The 20,589-nt window shown below is 42.9% G+C and overlaps 1 protein-coding gene across 5 annotated transcripts in view; it reads left to right on the top strand.

The window, feature by feature from the left end:
• The window catches only part of CIITA (class II major histocompatibility complex transactivator), a 561,355-nt gene that overhangs the window by 200,930 nt on the left and 339,836 nt on the right, over nt 1-20,589 (top strand). For all 5 annotated transcript variants that reach the window (XM_078663163.1, XM_078663160.1, XM_078663162.1 and 2 more), the window contains exon 2: nt 16,906-17,017. In XM_078663163.1, the coding sequence (XP_078519289.1) occupies nt 16,921-17,017 (97 nt within the window). In that variant the 5' untranslated portion in view covers nt 16,906-16,920. The remainder of the gene's footprint in view (nt 1-16,905; nt 17,018-20,589) is intronic.

Raw genomic sequence — 20,589 nt, 5'->3', positions numbered from 1 at the left:
ACCGAGGGACTCGTGTATTCACGAGAAATATCGTAATCGATAAATCCTTTGAAGTTTGGAGCTAGACTAGAGAGCGAAGATGCCTGGTCTTAGACTTAGAAATTTGTTTTGTCTTGGTTGTAATAATAGGGACTCCCGATTGGAGGACTCGTGTCCGGTTCCTCCGGTTGGAACTCCAACTTACGAGTTGTATGTGAAACATGGAGTAGGTCCCATCACATATAACGAAGTGTGGATCAAATACACCAGAAAAGATGGTGTTTTAAAATGGCCCCAATACAGTAGCTTTGATACCGAAATCTTAGATAACCTGGAAGTTAAACTTTTTAAGAAGAAAGCCCGGCCGGCAATGTTTGACTCTTTCCGCCTATGGCGGAAGGAGGCCAAACAGAAGGAAATTAAATTAGAGAAGAAAAATAAGAGAGAAAGGGGTATTTCAATAATGCAAGCTGCTATGCAGTATAAAGACAATGAAGAAGAACAGATGAGTGAGCAGTTGCACAGGCAACGTTAAATGGTAATAGACAAATGTTATCCAGTTTTGCCGACTCCTAAACAAGATGCAGCAAAAGAGCTTGAGAAAGATCCGTTAATATCGCATTTGTTAAGTTCGCCACCCCCCTATGCACGAAATGCTACGGCACCTCCGCAACCTTTAGTTGTGCAACCTATAATTGCATTGCCTGCTCCTCTACAGCATCCACCAGCTACTCTTCAGCTGGCTCATACTCCTCTGGTGCAGCCTCCTCAAAGCTCACCGATCACATCTGCTCCACCTATGCCTCCTACGACTTTGCCTAGTGTACCTTCTACTTCTAATGCTCCCCCTGCTATTGTCTCTGCTCCTACCTTATCTCACCCTATTTTTCCGCCCGTTCTTCCGTCAGTTTCTCCTTCCGTTCGACAGAGAATGGCCAACACTGTTACTAATCTTTTCTCACCTTTCCTCGGGTCGCCTAATACGACCCCTAACCCGGAACGAAGACAGTTGCGGAGTCAACTGCCTGACTATCGAGAGAGAGATTTACTGAATCGTTTAGCGCATAAATGGGTTATAGACACTGTAAGATATGATGTAGAGTCTGTCATGGAAGTCTTCCGTCAATGGGAAGCACCGAAACAGAGATACGTTTTTGAACAGATGTGTGTTTTTCTCTGTGAGGATTTGGAAGACAATGATATGGAATGCAACCCGCCCAAATTGTGTCGTGCGCGGTTCGACTTTGCAGAGGGCATGATTGTAGGTCCCGATGTCAAGAAAGCGGTTGAGACCTTGTTGTCATTTAGGAGTAAGGGAGGCACGTCTCAATCACTGTTTGAGCATGATGCACCCAGTAGGAAAAAGGCGCGACAGTACCCCATGAGAGAGGTTCCCCCACAATGGAGAGAGGGTGACGCAAATGCTAACCCACCTATTCAGCCTCATTTTCAGCGTGTGTGGGTACATGTTCCATGGAAGCGAGCTGAAGTTTTGGTGCTTAAACAGACATTGCCTGATCCCCGTAAAAATCCTGCAGGGTATTACAAAGAGTTGTCACAGACTGCTGGGTCATGTATTATGAATCTAGCCAATATCGATATGTTATTTGGGAATGTTGTTCCACAGCCTTTATGGGGAAAGATTTGTCATACAGATCATGATCAGGAATTAGGTGACTCATGGACTAATATTGCTGCTGCAGATGCCCTACAAATTGGTGGTGCTAAACCTGAGCCTTTAGTAGCAGAACTCCCTGGTAGGATAATTGAGTACATGAAAACGATAATGCCTGCGATGCGTGTAAACTGGGATAAACTGTCTGCGTGTAAGCAGAAGAAAGACGAAACGGTCTCTGATTTCTTCACCAGGTTTGAAGAAACGTTTGTCGACCACAGTGGTCAAGATATGACCACAGAAGGTGGTCAGCGTTTGTTTGTCGATAAATTCGTGCACAATTTGCTTCCAGAGTTGTGTAAAAAGTTAAAGGATTCAGAGAGTTCTTGGGCAGTTTCCTCTTCAGCACAGATATTGGGTACTGCCCAATATTACGAAAATCGAGACAAAGACGAGAAAGATAGAGCAGAAAAGAAAACTAAAGAGTTGAAAACGAAGGTTTTGTTACAGCAAGCCTATCCGCCACGTGGTGGTGGTGGCCAGAATAATGGTGGTCAGAATAACTATCAGAGTAATTATCAGCAGCCTCAACAGTATCAGAGGAACTCGCAAAGAGTCGAGTATACTCAGCCACGTGTCCCTATAGGACCCCATCAGTGTTCGTATTGCAAGGAAGAGGGTCATTTTAAGTCTAGTTGTCCTATTCTGTTACAGCGCGCGAATGGTGTTTCAAACACAAGAGGTAGAGGTGTTCAGCAAGCAACTAGAGGTAGAGGACGTGGAAACCTCCCCCAGAACACACAGTCTCTTCCACCTCAAAATTCTATGAATAGGTTTGATCAGCAGAATAACGCATCTGGTAGGACAGCTCAGTACTATACTGATGATTACTATACAGAAGGTGAGCAATGGGATAGTAATGATTGCTAGGACAGCCGTAGACAAAGAGAGGGAGTTGTTTCAGTTCCAGTAGATCAGAGTGGACCATACGTTGAGGTGATTACATCAGGTGTGTCAGAACCTTTTCTGTTGGATACTGGTGCTACAAAGAGTTCTATCATGCACTCCAAACTCCCTGGCGCACCTTTGTCTGGCGAAACGAATGTATCAGTAGGTTTTTCTGACGCCCCAGTTAGAAATCCGATTTCTGACCCTTTGTCTCTTTCTGTTGGTCCCTGTGAATTAGAAGCACCCCTTATTCTGACAACAGGTTGTGGTGAAAACTTGTTGGGATTAGATCTGTTAAAAAGATTGTATGCGACTTTGTACTGTTCTCCTTCAGGAGTACAACTTACTTTAGGTAAGAAAGTGGTTTCTCCAATGTATTTGTCAAGGGATAAAATTCCGACAGAATTTTCGTTTCTTCCTGATATTCTTTGGGCTACTGGTCCTAATGATGTGGGTCTTTTAGAAATACCACCATATGTTATAACATTAAAAGCCAATGTTAAAATGCCACGAATTCCCCAATACAGAATCTCTAGTGAAGGTGAAAAAGCGTTGCTAGCGATCGTTCACGATCTAATTGAAAAAGATGTCATTGAAGAGACAAGAGGCAACATTTGCAATAGTCCTGTTCTGCCTGTTTTGAAACAAACTGATCCATCTCAGCCACCTGTGTACAGATTTGTGATTGATCTGAGAGAGGTGAATAAAATACTTGTGCCACAATTTCCAGTTGTTCCTGATATTACTGCCCTATTGACTATGATCCCAGCTTCTGCAACATGGTTTTCGGTGATTGATGTGAAGAATGCTTTCTTCAGCATCCCCATTGCTGAGGAGAGCAGGGATATTTTTGGCTTCACTTTAGGTGGACGAAGCTTCCGCTTTAAACGCGCTGCTCAGGGCTACTGTGAAAGTCCATCAATATACAGTCAAGCCTTAAAGACACAGCTTGATACGATTGTTTTACCTGATGGTGCTACTCTTGTACAGTACGTTGATGATTTGCTTGTTGCTGCAGATACTAAGGAAATCTGTAAGAAAGCCACGTTGTCATTGTTGCGTCATCTGTGTGATTTGCATCACAAGGTGTCACTTTCCAAACTCCAATATTGTCGACAAGAAGTGACCTACTTAGGTCATCTCTTATCGAAGGAGGGAAGGACACTGCCCCCAGAAAGAATTCAGGCAATAGCGAAATTGAGTGTGCCAAAAACACAGAGAGAAGTGCGTGCTTTCTTGGGCATTACATCGTACTGTAGACAGTGGATTCCAAATTTTTCGTTATTGGCCAAACCTTTGGTGGCATTAACGTGTAAAGATACACCCAATCCCGTTCCTTTGTCTGAAGAGTGCCACAAAAGTTTTTCTGAACTGCGTGATGCATTATGTTCAGCTCCTGTGTTGGGTACCCCCAACTACAGTAAGCCCTTTACATTGTATGTCCATGAGAAACAAGGTTGTGCATTATCAGTACTGACACAGTTGTTTGGAAACAAACAGCGTCCATGTGCATATTTTTCGTGGACTTTGGATCCGGTAGCTAAAGCATTGCCGAGTTGTTTAAGAGCAACAGCGGCAGCAGCTGTTTCTATTCGACAGTCTGCTGGTCTAGTGATGGATAACACCCTGATAGTAATGGTCCCACATGCAGTAGACATATTGTTAAACAGAACCAGGACACAGCATTTAACTAGTGCTCGATTGTCTGGTTACGAATTAACCTTGTTAGCAAGTCATGTGCACATAAAAAGATGCAATACACTCAACCCAGCCACGTTGTTGCCCATTGTAGAAGAATTGGATGCTTCAGAACAGCATGATTGTCTCCTTAAAACAGAAGAAGAAACGAAAGGGAGAGTAGATCTCTATGATACTCCTCTTGCTGAATGCGATGGTACATTGTGGGTGGATGGTTCATGCTTTAAGCTCCCGAATGGTGACACGACTGCAGCATATGCTGTTACGACTTTGCACACGATTGTTGAAACTGCACGTATTCCGCATAATTCAGCTCAAGCAGCAGAATTGATTGCACTCACGAGAGCATGTGTGTTGTCAAAAGGAATGAAAGTGACTGTCTATACCGACAGCCAGTATGCATTTGGTGTGGCTCACAGTTTTGGACGATTGTGGAGAGAACGTGGGTTCCTGACTTCGCATGGAGCTAAGATTCAGCATGGTCAGTTGGTGAATGAGCTTCTTGAATCACTGACCTTGCCTCTGCAAGTAGCGATTGTGAAATGTAGTGCTCACAAGAAGGTGACTGATGATGTTGGTCGTGGAAATGCATTTGCTGATGAAATCGCGAAAGAAACTGCAAAGAATGTGATGAGCCGAATGTATGTTGCAGGCCCTGCAAGATGGGTTGGTGATGTTGGTATGTGTGAAGACACGATAGAGAGTGTGAAGTCCATTCAAGCTGAGGCTACAGAGAAAGAGTTGAGCATGTGGAGAGAAAGTACGGGTAGATTGGATGCGAGTGGTTGTTGGATTGAATTGTCAGAGCATCAGAGATGGTTGCTACCCAATGCGTATGTGCTTGCAGTAGTTACAATGGCTCATGGAATGGCTCACATCAGCGTGAAAGGGATTTGCAAGTTGTTGGCTCCAGTATGGCAAAATTCAGGGATTCCCAAGTGTGCGGAGAATGTTGTCAAGAATTGCATGATGTGTCTGAAACACAATCCTGGTAGGGGAACCCCAACTCCAGCTGGTCATTTTGCACCTCCTACGTATCCGTTCGAGGTTTTGCAGCTAGATTTCATTCACATGGAGAGGTGCAACAATTTAAAATACGTACTCGTTGTTGTTTGTGCCATCTCAAGATGGGTGGAAGCATACCCCCTAAAAGACAATACTGCCTTGTCCACAGCTAAAGCCCTTGTGACAGAGTACTTCCCTAGATTCGGAATGCCTAGAATGGTCTGGTCTGACAACGGGAGTGAATTTGTGGGTCGTGTGATGAAGACTGTATGTGAAGGACTAGGCATTCGGCAGAAGTTCCACGCTGCAAATCACCCCCAATCAGCTGGATTAGTAGAATGTTACAATGGCACGCTTAAGTTAAAACTGGCCAAAATCCAAGCGACCACAGGTCTTAAATGGCCTGACGCTCTACCCTTAGCACTCCTATCTACCAGAATGACTGTACATTCGCGAGTGAAGCTCAGTCCCTACGAGATAGTCTTTGGCCGTCCGGCCAATATATGGGGAGTGCCTAGGCCCACCAAGTTCAGCGAATTGGAACACCCTGTTTTGCTTGATTATCTGTATGAATTGACGGCTAAATTGCGTGTTTTGCATCAACAGGTTCACGACACCCTGCCTCCGGTCTCTGAAACGCCAGGCCACGCCATTGACCCTGGATCCTGGGTGCTGGTTAGAAATTTTCAACGGACAAAGAACAACCAGCCCAGGTGGACCCGACCGCACCTTGTCCTTCTTTCCACAAGATCGGCAGTTCGGGTGGAAGGGAAGAAACAATGGATCCACGGGGTCCATTGTAAGAAGATTCCTTTACCCCTGCCATATGACCAGTGGGTCCAGAAGGGTGTCGCGGACTCAGAGACTAGCACCGTGCCCAAGTTTCTGCCTTTCAGTGATGCACGAGTGAAAGGAACTAACTCTGAACGTGAAAGTGAGAACATTTTACAAGAAGCAGTGCCACCATCAAAACGATTGAACACTTTGGAGCCCGAACTCTTGTTTCAGGACCACACAGTACCCGGAAGAAAACGTTATAATTTGAGACCAAGGCCTATGGACTAATAAAAAGATTTTTTTTTTCCTTTTCCCTCCAGGTACTATTTTTTTTGAAAGTGCAGCTCTCCCATCTGAGAAACTTGCTCATTTTTGTTTTTAGAACCGCCATCCGGGTTCCGCTGCTAGGGCCGCGATTGCTTAAAGTCTTTTGGGTGCAGCTGACGACGTTAGGTCGGCGGTTCTGGTTGGTCCAAGGGAGTTGCCCTGGACTGACAGAAGCATCCCTTAGCAGAATCAACCTCCCATCGCGGGCAGCACTCTAGAGAGGGTGGAGTTTTCCGAGATGGAGAGACCTGCCAACCCAACGAACTTTAAACACAAATTATGTAACACCATGACAAAGAAAAGCTTTTTAATATTGTGCATTTTTATGCTATTCAGTGTGATGACATTCTTGATAAGTTATGTTTTATTCTCTTTTCGTGTGACGTTTGCACCCACTACATCCCCTACACCTCCTCCTCCTACTGTTTCCTCTCATTCTTTTCACCCTCTACCGGACCATGAATCCAATAGAAGGTTAGAGTTCATTAATAACTCCTTTGTTCAGCTCTTGCACCAGCACCAACTAGTGATGAACACAACTAATTGTTGGGTTTGTGGCCTCATGCCTCACACTACGGACAAAGGTATCCCTTACCTAGTCCTACCTTTCAGCCATAATGGTTCTGTGTGGGCATACAGAACAATGTTCATATACGCACGTGAAGTCCAACCCCAACGTTCTGTAAAAGACAACCTCAAGACTAGCGCCCTAGTCAAATGCATAGTTGACATGATTAAGGAAGAAATTTCTTATGAAAATACCCCGGAAGATGAGATATTTGCATATATAGGTTGGAACGTGACCGGATATGGAGCTACTTTAAGTGAGAAACAGCAAACTAAAAGATCGTCCCCGATTTGGATTGTACCCCATCAGAGTCACCTATGTCTGCAAGGTATTGGCAGGAATCCCCAAGCTCAGTTAGGGAAAAGTGTCTGTACAGAAACGTATGTTTTTGGGTCTCAGACTTCCCCTGCGTTTCTAGCAGCTAAGGGTACCTATTTCATCTGCCATGATAGAGCCTATACATGGTTGCCCCCTGACTTCTCGGGCTCATGTTTTGTTTCATTCCTGTTGCCTCCCACCTACACAGCAGCGGCAGATTACCACAAGACAAGGGTAGTTAGAGGTGTCTTGAGTAAAGAAGACACTGAGGGTCATGAATTTGGGGATTTTACGAAGGGTTTTCTGCCGTTCTGGGGACCCATGGTTAACAGCAGGAACATAAGGCAATTGACAAGGGTAGTTGAGTCCACCGTGATTGAAACTGCTGGTGCCCTTAGTAACTTGACTGCTGAGCTCCAGTCGGATCGTCTTATGACCCTTCAGAACAGGGTCGCTTTAGATGTCGTACTTGCAGACCGAGGTGGGGTATGTAGATTGATCCAGTCAAGTTGCTGTATTTTCATCCCAGACAACGCTCCAACAGTGTACCAGGCCATCTCCAAACTGCATAAGATTTCCGAATCTATTCATGTGAATAAAGGAGATTGGTCATTAATGGGGTGGTTCTGGGAACTGATATCCGGCTGGGGATGGAAAATTCTGATGGCCATTGGGATGGTCTTAGCCATTCCTTTCCTGTTCTGTCTGTGCGTGCAGTGTGCCCATGAAATATGTGGCCTCTGTGTTACATCATGTATAAGGAAACCTGTATCAAGAGACGAGCTAAGTGCTAGGATGATGTTACAGCAACATCTCAATGACTTTAGGAATATCGACCTAGACTCAGATTAGCATGAGATTAGGTTAAATTGCCTATGTAAGGGCAAAAGGAGGGTTTGTAGTACTGAAAATCCCGAACTTGTGTAATAATTTTGCACTCGAGAATAAAACTTCGTCGTAACATGACGAATTTGGTATCAAAAGACCGAGAATGGCGACTACATTATGTACAAGCATTTTCGTCACATTCGAGAGACGATTTCACCTCGAAATCGTCATTTGTGCTCTGAACCCTTAACCTCTATTTTGTATATGACAGCCATTTTGTGTGTTGCCCTTCACATAGGCTTAATTCAATATCAAAAGGACACGTACTCCTTGATTGACTTCCTTGTGACCTGGGCAAGGTGGAACCCTTGCCCGGGCCAAACTCGTTTGGTCAGTTCCTCTCTCAGTGGCCGGTCGAGATAGCATCTAGGCGCAACCGGCCATAAAACCTTTTTCATCGCACACACACCCTGCCGAATCTTGCCCACACCTGGCCCCACTCTTTTTCTCTGACTTGTTTTATGATGGGGAGGTGCTCGTTTTATTGAGGGTACACCGATATCTGATGGAAATGCCGGACCTTGCCGGGTGATTTATTATGGGTTGGACAACCGAAATGTGAGCTTGTCATCATAACTCTGTTACTTATTTGTGTTCGAAATATGTGAATAGTATCCTGAAAATCTAGGAATGTTTGCCTGAAGCTTATTATTTTGTATAAAAAGAGAAGCCTGACTTTGTGAATTGCGTCAGTCTCCTGAGAACATACTTCCTGTGTGTTGTACTTCTAGAACGCTTGTTACCTTGGTTGCAGCCAATAAAATCGATCCTTGACTTCACCTAGAAGACTCTGAGTTTCTGTAGGTCTGAATCAGGAAAGTACCCGAGGTCTTTGGGTGTACCCTGGCACCGTTGGGTTACCGGATCAGTACCGGTTCTGAAAAACCCAGTACCTCAATGCATATCACGCGAAATAAGTGATTGGTAGCAAGACATGGATTGGTGTATGCTGGCAGAAAGAGTTGTTAATGAAAGTAGGCGCTGTTCGAATAAATGGACCAAAATATGGGAAACGGAATGCCTATAGAAATATGTGCTCCTATTGTAGGTACAAATCATGATGTTTAATGCCTGGGGCGCCCCGATTTTGCTGAAACTCAGTTAATTGGTGGAAGAAGACAGTGGGTTGTTGGATACAGAAGAGAGATGGTTACTGTACATATGTGTTTCAATGCCACACTGTGTAATGTGTATAATCATTGCTCTTTTGTTTGCTTTACTTGCAATAAAAAGATCTTTTATTTTTTTTAATTTATTGTGCTTATTTTCCGGCAAACATATTCTTGAAGATCTAATTGAATGTTGTTCTCAGTGGCCCAATCTGTAGTTTTCCCCAAGATTTGATGACAGAAGAGTTTTTGCAGCCCATCAATCAAACTAATGGGCCTATAGCTGCGGGGTCTTCTCGACTACCCTGCTTTTAGATCGGGGCAATCTCTGCGTCATGTCAAGATATAGTAAATGGCCTACCCTCCATGATCGATTTTGATAGCAAATTAGCATATGGGTCCCATGTAAACTGTTCTGAAGTGAAGGGATCACATGTAATTCAATTGAGCCCAGAGGCCTTCCCTGGGTCTATAGCAAACAAAGCTTCAGGAGACCCTTTGATTGTTATTACAGTGGGACATGATGGTTTGTTGGGTTTAATTAATCATAGATTTGATAAAACACTGGGGCGTTTCAAGTTTCTGAGTATAGCCCGTCAAAATGCTCAACCCATCTCTGAGGCTGGAGATGAAAGTTGACCTCTGATGTTATATATCGACCTCCATTGTGCAAGTATATTCCAAAATAACTTGTTGCCACCTGCTCTCACTGCGGTAACCAAATCACTCCACACTTCTTCCCAATTTAGTCTAGCTTCATGAAGCCCATCCTTGTAATTTCTCCTGGACAATATGACTCCTAAATTCTTTGTTCACTACTCCATGGCCTATATCTTCCATAGGATAATATTGGGATTACCTTATTACATTTTATAGGTGTAATTTTCAAAAGGAAAGATATCGCTGATTGAAGTTTGGTGTCTCTGGAATGCTAATTAAAAATCCGGTGTGAAGTTGGATTTTAAATTACAATTCTGAAAATGCCACTTTTAGAAAGTGGGCCTTTTCTTGCCTTGGATATTTGGTGCCTGCAGCATGTCTCTGATCATATGCCTGGTTGTAGTTGGCAGTTGCGGTTTGTGTATTCCACCTAGACAGCCACGCACAATGGGAGCTTAGGTGTGACTGGATGGGCCACCCTGACAGGATGGGAAGGAGGAGCTGGGTGCCGCCTCACTTACACTTTAGGCTATGCCCTGTTCATACACAAAGGGCTGTATACATCCCTGTAGTGAGTCTGGAGCCAGGGCAGGAAGGGAGGGCATCTGTGTACTTCAAAGGTGTCTTTTAGAAGTCTCTTCCACTTCAAAGGCCTCACTGGGTATAATTACTGGACTTCAGACACCACCACTTCAGTACACCTCTGGACCTATGGATACTCTGCCAGGAAAAAGGACTGCCATGCTGCTGAAAAGACTGTTCCTCCGTTGGACTTTGCTGGACCTGTACTCTGCTGGACTCCTGCTTTGCTGACCTGCGGACTGCCATCCTGTTGACTGGGTGAGAAGGACTGGACCTGCATCTCAGAGCCCAGAGTGACTCCAAGGGCTTGTTGCTGTTCTCCTGCTCCGAAGCCTCAGGGACATAACAGGCTTCCAACAATGTTGCAACAGCACCTGGACTCTGCCATATGTGAGTCTACCCTGCCACGTGGTGCCACCCCAGTCCTGGACCTTTGGAAGTGGGCCTAAGGGGATAACCAGAGGAACTGATGCATCTTCTGTGCTGAGCGGCACATCCTCGAGCTGAACCGACGAGCAGAACCGACGCATTGCTGCTGCTGCGTGGATTGGGCTTGGTGCAGAAGGTCCGCATCAACCTCACATCTTTGGAAACGATGCTTCGCAGACGGCGTGGTGCATCTCCGGCCCAGGTCCTCGCATCCCTCATCGACGACAGTTATGTGACAGTGCCGCCCTCAGCATTGCAGCCTCGCAGCTCATCAGAATCGACGACTTGCCTCAGATGCATGCCAAATCCTTGATGCTAGGATCTCGCACTGCAGCCTTGCCGCATCGCAGAACCAACGCATCACTTCAATTGCGCAACTCTTCTTGCCTCAGATCCATGCAACGATTCAGAAAAGGGGGTGGTGATGAACAGAGTGTCTGAATTAAGCAGACCACTCTTACCCAGTCCAAAGATCAGGGCTTGATCCATCACCGTTATTTATCTCACTGCCCCATCCCAGCTCAGAACATGGCTATATGCAAATTAGTCTGTCCCTGGCCCAGTGCATCATGGGAACAGGGCAGACCAAACTACCAAGCCAATTCTTCACCAGAAAGGAGACAAGCTACCGGGGACCGGTTTCTGGCATTTCAGCCTCTTCGGCCCGGCTTGCTTGAATCCTGATGGAGCAGTGAGAAAGGGACTCATGTCTGAGTATACCCTGCCACACCTATAGTGGCCAAAAACGATTCAGAAAAGGGGGTGGTGATGAACAGAGTGTCTGAATTAAGCAGACCACTCTTACCCAGTCCAAAGATCAGGGCTTGATCCATCACCGTTATTTATCTCACTGCCCCATCCCAGCTCAGAACCTGGCTATATGCAAATTAGTCTGTCCCTGGCCCAGTGCATCATGGGAACAGGGCAGACCAAACTACCAAGCCAATTCTTCACCAGAAAGGAGACAAGCTACCGGGGACCGGTTTCTGGCATTTCAGCCTCTTCGGCCCGGCTTGCTTGAATCCTGATGGAGCAGTGAGAAAGGGACTCATGTCTGAGTATACCCTGCCACACCTATAGTGGCCAAAAACGATTCAGAAAAGGGGGTGGTGATGAACAGAGTGTCTGAATTAAGCAGACCACTCTTACCCAGTCCAAAGATCAGGGCTTGATCCATCACCGTTATTTATCTCACTGCCCCATCCCAGCTCAGAACCTGGCTATATGCAAATTAGTCTGTCCCTGGCCCAGTGCATCATGGGAACAGGGCAGACCAAACTACCAAGCCAATTCTTCACCAGAAAGGAGACAAGCTACCGGGGACCGGTTTCTGGCATTTCAGCCTCAGATCCATGCAAGGCTTGGCAACACGGATTTAAGATTCTTTTTTTGCACACCAAAACTGGTCCTTGTAACCAACATGTGCTCCTTCGTTGTCAGACTGAACTTGTGACTTTGTCCCACTCAGGTGTGACCAGATAGCCTGTGGTGGGTGGTGCTTTGTGCTTTTATGCACTATTTTAACGTAACACTTTGAAATTCAATATTTCTGGTTTCCCTGATTGGACTTTTGTCATTCTGCTCATGTTTTATTTATTAAGTATTCTCTATTTTTCTAAACCTGGTGTTGGATGTTTTTATGTGGTGTTTTCACTGTTTTACTGTTTCAAGTGTCAACTAAATACTTTACACATTGCCTGTATGTTAAGCCAGACTGTTCTGTGCCAAGCTACCAGAGGGTAAGCAGAGGTTAATTTGGGGTTTGCCTGCCTCTTACCCTGATTAGGCTCATGCCACAGTCAACCAGTAACCCAATTTCTAACATTAAGCATGCATTTTATGTTTAAAGTTATGCTAAGTACACTTGTATATTGTATTTCTACAATTTGTTTCTGCTGCCTTTTGTTTTACTTTCTAACACAAGGGGGCTAATCTAACATTATTTGAAAATATTGGGCTCTGGGGAGCCATCCCTGCTGCTCCAAGTGTAGAATGAATGCACTAAAGGGCAGAGAAATGTTAAGACATAGACACAATGGACAATTGTCCAGGGACCAAGTCTGTTAGGGTCCCCCTGATTATGGGCTCCTAACGTGCCATTTGGGCCTTCCTTGTCCTTCTGACAAGCTTTGTAAATGCCGATGGGTTTTGAGTAAACTGAAATATTTTTAAAGGATATTTTCTATTTTGTTTTTTGTAGAATGGTAAAGTGTGATGTTGGAAGTCCATCATGGAATCTTTGTAGACAAGGTTGTCCTTTAGTTTTGTCACCCATGTGCAAGGTTTAGAAAAGTATTCCCACTGACACACCTATACTCCCACTGGGCGTACTAAACTCTTGCATGAAGTAGTAAATAAGCAAGTTAATATTACTTACATATGTGGGGCACTGTTCTCAGCCTATTCATGCAAATGGCAGTGGAAAGCAAGTGCTTTACCACTGAATAGTAAAAATATGATACTATACTGTATACTGGTCCTTGCATATTGATTATCAGATGTTGACATGTAGAGCATATTATGAAAGTGACAGCTTCGTGTATCGGATACTTCTGAACAGAATCGCAATGCATGGTGCTCTATCATTCCTATATTTGTTCTTGCAGTCGCCATTTTCGCGTATGTTCCAACATCCAATAATAACCATTTTTAAGGAGAGTCAGAAACATCTGTAGATGAGTCGGGATACAATGCAGTGAATAGCTATGTTGTTCTCTTTAAACACTTTCCACAGTCGTATTTTCGAGTGAATCCTTAAGATCTGGAGTTACATATCATCACTGAGAATCTACTTGCGGAGGCAGGGTGATTTGACGAAAAGCTGGGCCATATCAGTAGACAGCAGAGGTATCCTTCAGATTAGAGAGACTACAGTGGGTGCAATAATCATGGCGAGTGGTTTGAATGCTTCTCTGAAGAGGGGTTTAATGATGGTGTGATGGAGAATGTTATCCCCACATGTGGTGGGTTTGAGATCATAGTAATGTTAGCACGGTCTCTACAACAAGGCAGGTGGTGGTGTATCTGGTTTTATATCTGGTATCTGGTTTTGTTTTCGTGAGTAACTGAATGATGGCATTGCATTCGCCGGTTAGGTGCACTATTGTGGGGGTCTGTGATCAAATTGAGCTGAATGACCTGGGCTGTGGCGGTTGAGAGGAAGTTTCTGGTAAGAAACAGACTGAATTCATACTCAGATCTGGGCTTTGTGCTGTATCTTTTCGTGGTTCCTGATAGCTCCTCTAGGGTCAGTAAGTTCTTTAGTGCACCATGATGTGCAGAGTTTTGGTGGCATGCAGTAGTTCTTCAAGGGAGTGGGATGAAGTTGACTAATTGCAGGAGGAAGTTTACATCGTCTTTTATTCCAAAGTATGAGTTTTACTTCAGAGTGTTGAAGTGCATATCAATAAAGGAGCAGTACTGTCGTTTAGTGGGTTATGATTGACAATGGTGGGTAGTTGATGGCAGAGGAAGATGATCAGGATGGCTTATCTATAGAGTGTCATTTGGATGAGTATGGTTGTAGACACAGATTGTCAAAGTAGCTTTTCAAAATATTTGTATTCAGTTTTTCAATTTATACACTTGACATACTAATTCAATCCTTCAATTTGAATACATTTGATATATCACTGGCAAGTTGGGAACTAACTGTTTTAGTAGAGATTTCTGCTTCACATTGAAAATTAGACGTTCAATGTTCACGGTTTCCGGCTTGAATAGTGCTTCTTTGAATGCTTGCTAGAGGAAATGTCTGGGAGTTTGGATACTAAGAGAAAGGTTTTGTTGGCAATACTATAGATTGTGATGAATTCTGAAGAATTTAGGTTAAAGTTGGTGTATAGGTTGTGGGTAAGGGGTTGGTGAGCAAATAAAGGGATGTATGACATTACAACGCATGCTTTTACCACGCATGCCTTTACAACGCGGTTTTTACAACGCAAACCTTTACAACGCATAGCGCTTTGGCGTGCTGGATAGTGAATAGTTTAATTTACTATTCCAACTCCAGTCCCAGTGGACACTAGGGAAGGTGTTGGATAGTAAATTAAACTTATTCCCTATCCTAGAGCGCCCCCCAGCGCAATGCGTTGTAATGGTTTGCGTTGTAAAAGTTGCGTTGTAAAGGCACTGCGTGGTAAAAGCTGCGTTGTAAAGGATGTTTCTCGGAAAGGTCACTTCTAGAATTAAGTATGTCCAAAAGATGTCTCAGAAATATGGCTTTGCCCTGGCCAACTAAAATCCTTAATATGGCTCTGTTAAAGATGTGTCATTGGAAAAAAAAGCAAAACAAAGGTTATAGTGGAAGCATGTAACCACCGCAGTTAACTGATGATCCAGTGATGATGTATCAACAAGTCTGGCGTTCCATAGGGCGGTGCCAGCTGAGAATGCCCTCAGAGGCCTTGTGATTACCCCAATTCAAAAGGAGGTGGGTGAACTGTGAGTTTTATATAGTGGGAGGTCCACTAACTTATAGCTGACCTCCGACCCCATCAACTTCTAAAAGAGGCAAAAATACCTGTATCTGTTGTCCCTCTCTATTGTAGAACATTTCAGGTAATTTCAGAGTAAGATGAGCAGGGTGATAGGCTGTGCTGTTGTTACTACAACACAGACAAGATTTTAGTGGTACTAGAGGTACTACAGTGTAGTCAAAGGAAGGGGATACTAAGCAATGTTTACGTAAGGTTAGATGTACTTGGGTGTCAGGGTGGGTAGATATAGTTAGATGTACTAGACTTAAGTAAGGCGTTTTAGGGTATAAGGAGGTGTAGAGTTTATAGGGAGCAGAATGCCTAAGGTATACACTGGGATATAGTTACTAAGGTATTCATGTGGTCGATGTAACATGGTAAAGGCACAAGTAAAGCTATTCAGAAATAGTAGGGGTAAAGGTATTAGTGTATAGGCATCATACAGGTACCGGAGTATAGTTTAGGTTAGAGGTTCTACTGTATAGACATGCTCTGAGATACTGGGGAAAAGGAAGGGGTAGAGCTAATAGAGTGTAGGGAATTTGTAGTGGTACTAGGGTATAAGTAGGTGGACAGGGTCTAGACAAAGGGCAGGAGTAGAGGTATCAGGGTATAGGTATGGTTGAAAGTGATAGCGTATTGGTAGGGATACAAGTACTAAGTTTGAGGCAGGATATTAACAAAGATATAAGTGCCAAGGTATAGGAAGGGATAAATAAACTCGAGTAGGGGTAGAAGTGCTACAGTATTGACAGAGGTATCAGTTCTAGATTTTAGGAAAGGATAAATGTGCTATGGTAAAGAATGTGATGAAGCTACCGGAGTTTACGGAGTACTAGCGGACTAGGTTAAAGAAAAAAATACATATTTATAGGAGAATAGGGATGGAATGTAAGGCTATAGGAAGAAGGATAACGCGAGGAGGCAAAAAAGGGGTTAGTTGTCGAGGGGTCCCCTCCCAAACAAGACAAATGCGCCTGTTAGGATGGTCATGTAAATTCTAATTTGCCCGACAGTGGGAGTTACCGGCCCAATAGGTAGTAGATGGGTTACAATGTTTTTTCTTTTTACACATTTCACCATAGACTAAAAGACAACATTTTGCTGTGGGAAAAGCAGCATAACAAGTGGAAAACACGCCGCAATCAGTGTGCAAACACTGACTGTGACAGCAAATATCCCTTCTTTCGGCAAGAACTTTGTATTGTGATGATCATTGTGCTCGTGATATAGGTCATTTCCGGTGCACTAACACCGGGACAAATTTTGCTCACACACTTTGTAATGAAGGCCATAAGAGATCTTTGTGACCACGGATATTTTCGCACATAAAAGTCATTTACAAGGATGGATTCGTCATTCTGGAAAATCAATTTATGTTAGACAATTTAAGGAGCCAGGTCCAATGATGATGGAGCGAATATATGTTCTCATCAGAAATAAACATATTTGAAAATAAATCATAAATTGCCTATAGTCATTTATGTTCACACTTTAGGTAACTGTGCCCAATTATTTTTCCAGGTAGCAAACCCAGCCATGGATCCGACACTCTTTGCAAACACTTTCAATAACGGTTTACTGCACAGTGATGTTACTCCAGATTGTTCTCTGGAAGAAAGCAGATTTCCATCAGGTAGGTGCATTTTACAAAAGCAAGATCTTCCTTGCATCCTTCAATATATTGTTTCGTACAATAGTCAAGCAACCTATTTGTAATCCGATGGGAAATCTCCTTTTAGCAGGTGGCCTCGTGTGCACTTTAATAGACCTAGGTCGTGGCTCTATGTGTGATGCATGTGTGTACTTCTTGCTGTCTTATAATGATGGAATGCATGCTTCTGTCTGTCTCACTGTGTGTGTGTGTGTGTGTGTGTGCGTCTTTTTCTCCTTCTTCCTATGCTTCTCTTTCCCTTGACCTCCCATCTGTCTTTCCATCACACCAATAGTTGTTCAATCTTTTTCTATCCCTTCATGTTATTGCTTTTCCAATAATTCCCCACCGTTTCTTGGGCCTCTCTCTCGCTAGCACTTTTTCTCTTTCTCGTTCTCTTGCTCCCCTCTCTCTCTTTCTCCCTCTCTGTTTCTCTCTGTTACACGCACACACACATTCTGACACTCTCTTTCTTTCTCTTTCCTTCTACCTCTTTCTCTATCTCTGTATCTTCATTAACCCTCACTCCATCGTCTTCCTGGGTCTTCCTACTTTCCTTCTCTATTCCTTCTATGTACGTGCCTTGTTTTTATTTCGCACATTGTAGTACGACTATTTTTTTATTCCTTAAGCTTTGCGGTGCAGGTGCCTTGCAACACCACAAGCTTGCGGAATAAACCATCAAACAAAGACGGAGGAGTTACAGAGAGAGACACAGTACAAATGGTGTTTGGGCCTTTGTGCAGGCCTACTTTTGCCTGTGTTTGAATATAAGTCGTACCTATTGTCGTTGCCAATCCTTGTTACACTGTAACTTGTTAGAACTGCCTTTTCGACTGTTACTTGTGTTGTGTTGGCTTACACTCATTATTCCACTGGTCAGAGAGTGAACACTGTGTGAAATAAAACTTGAAAGAGTGCTGAAGGTTGCCAATGAAGGTGATAATGCTGTTTTTCATGAACTCCACACTTCGTTCTCCCTCCTTCAAGAGCACTATCACCACTTCTGCCCCAAGTGCATGTGAAACAAGAGTGCAGACTATTTCCTAGATCCACACAACATCTGCACATTTTTATTTTATTTTATTGTATTTGTTTCTTTAATACACATGCTGGGGACCTGGCACTATGCAGCATTGGAAAGCCAAATAACTTGCAGGTTTGACTTACGTGACGAATGAAGAGCCAGTGATGCCCCAAGCAAAGCCGTCATACAACATATTATTCAATTAAACACATATGATACAGGATAAAAATTGTTTGCCATGTTATATATGTAAATGCAAAATATGCGGTACTTTATATGCCATTTTAACTATAGATGTCAACATTTGATTACATTGATATGAAAAGAATGCCCATGCTATGGAAAATAAATGAGTTTTTAAGAAGTAATTTCACACATTATTAGGTCCCATGAATGCAATCCCAAGAAAGTCGTTATATTAACCACTGTTCCGCATACCTCCCAGAAGAAGATATTTTGTGTAAACCACATACAGTGTTGCATTCAGCAAATATAAGACTACATTTGCCCACCTACACAACCTGTGCCACTATTTTTTTTCACCTACCATTTAAGTTTCAAAATTGCCTTTTGATTGAGTTTTCCAGTTTGTTTGCAATACAGGGACCATAGAAACACCATTTCCTTTAGGAAACTGGCATGCAGAGTAGTACATTATATTTCCTAATCACTCTGTAAACGTCTCAACTTGGGGTGCTTTAGGATTCAAGACAAAATCTATTAAAAAGAGTTGTAACATGTTTGGGGGTTCTTCAAAACTATGAGTGCTCGCAAGAAATTATTCGTTCCTTCAGAATAGTGTCCCTGAAAAAACTGCCACTTTGAAAATGCTGTGATTCAATCATTAATTTGCGTAATTAGTGAAATAAAGATTTTTATGTCAAAGAAGTCACTCTCATCCCTATTTAAATTACGTTTAAGCATGTAATTATTTTCTCTTTTTGAGACAAATTCTGTTCCTCTGGCCTACAGCTGGAGATGTTAAAATACCATTTGTGCAAAAGTGTCACTTCTTTAAATATAAAAATTCAGAAATCAACAGGTGTTAAGGGATCCGTTCACATTGCCAAAGTGCCATGTGTGCTATTGCACGAGGTGTACTGTGTTTTAATATCATCCATTGTAAAAAGTGTCCAACAGGCAGCACAAGCTGATATCTTTCCCAATCTCACGCACCAAGGGAGACTGGGAAAGGTGATCAGTAGTTGTTATGGTTGTAATGTTCAGCTAAATACATGTTGGCAATGTATTTGTAGCTGTGTACTTTTCTCATGATTTTCCTGAACTCTAGAAAATAAACTTTACTGTGGAACCTGGAGCCTCTTTTAAATTAGAGGGCTGTATTGTACATGAACTAATGTTAATATTGTTTAATTTTTGCTAACAAGTGTTAATGATTTAATAAGATTAATTGTAAATATAATCTTAAATCTATAAATTAACCGTTTGATTTTTCATAATTTATACTCCCCCAAATTATAGCAATCCCTGGTGGTGTTTTTATTAAATTAATCACTCTGATCAGTCTGCATCAAGAAAGGTGGTCCCTACAACTACCTTTGTGACTTTGGCACAGTTCTTAGGACCTATTAGCCTACTTGAAGGGATGGTAAATGTGCATTATTGAAATATGGTCCTATTAGTTTATTGATTGCAGGAAACTGGTACTATATATACCATACCAAAGTAAGGTATAATGTGCACAGCGCCCAGTGGATTCCCAGAGGTTTTACTGATGCTCAAGTAGATAATACAAATGCTCTCTTTTGTGGTAGTGTTAGTGAGCAGGTAACTGATCAGAGGGCTGTGTTAAGCATTTGTTGTACTCACTCAGGCAAGAAATGATTACACACTCTCAATGACTAAATCAGAGTCCAAGTGTTTGTGAAAATATTAATTTTTGTATGTTTATTACTTATAACCAAAGGTACTTTGTTGCAGTAACCAAGCAAATTCTCCCTAAACCTCATTGTCTCTGCCTCTTTCGCCAATCTCTGTCTCCCCCACTAGAGAGAGACAGCGGTGCCTTGGAGGCCGTCAGAAAGTAGACTTCAAATTCTCCAGACCCCCAGGGAAATGACAGATGAGATAAACGGCGAGTCCGGCTCTGCTGTCATAGCCCCAAATTAAGGCGAGTGAGGGGAAGGCATGTCTTGTAGTAGAAATGTCGCTTTCAGAGAGGCCTAATAGTCGCTTAAGCTCAATCTTATTACAAAAAAACAACCTTCATATAAATGTTTAACAACACTAAATCCATGTAATTATATTTTGATCCCAAAATAAGGTGCACTCCAATAGCATTAAAACTTTCCAAATTGGTAAATGTCTTAAAAAAAAAAGAAGTGAAGATTCACAAAAATCATTACTCCCAGAGACGGTGCCATTTTTTGTTTTTTATTCACTTTTTCTGCTTTTAATAGTTATTTGTTTCCATCGGCTTCATAAAAGAACGCTAAACATTGAATATCATTCAGATTGTAATGATAAGGTCAGTGTTAAGTGAAATGACACTCCAATTTCAATGCTT

This window comes from Lissotriton helveticus, chromosome 10 (genome assembly GCF_964261635.1).
Source record: "Lissotriton helveticus chromosome 10, aLisHel1.1, whole genome shotgun sequence".
Lineage (NCBI taxonomy): Eukaryota > Metazoa > Chordata > Amphibia > Caudata > Salamandridae > Lissotriton > Lissotriton helveticus.
Note: the sequence above shows the minus strand (reverse complement) of the source record. Positions and strands in the feature narration are given on the sequence as shown.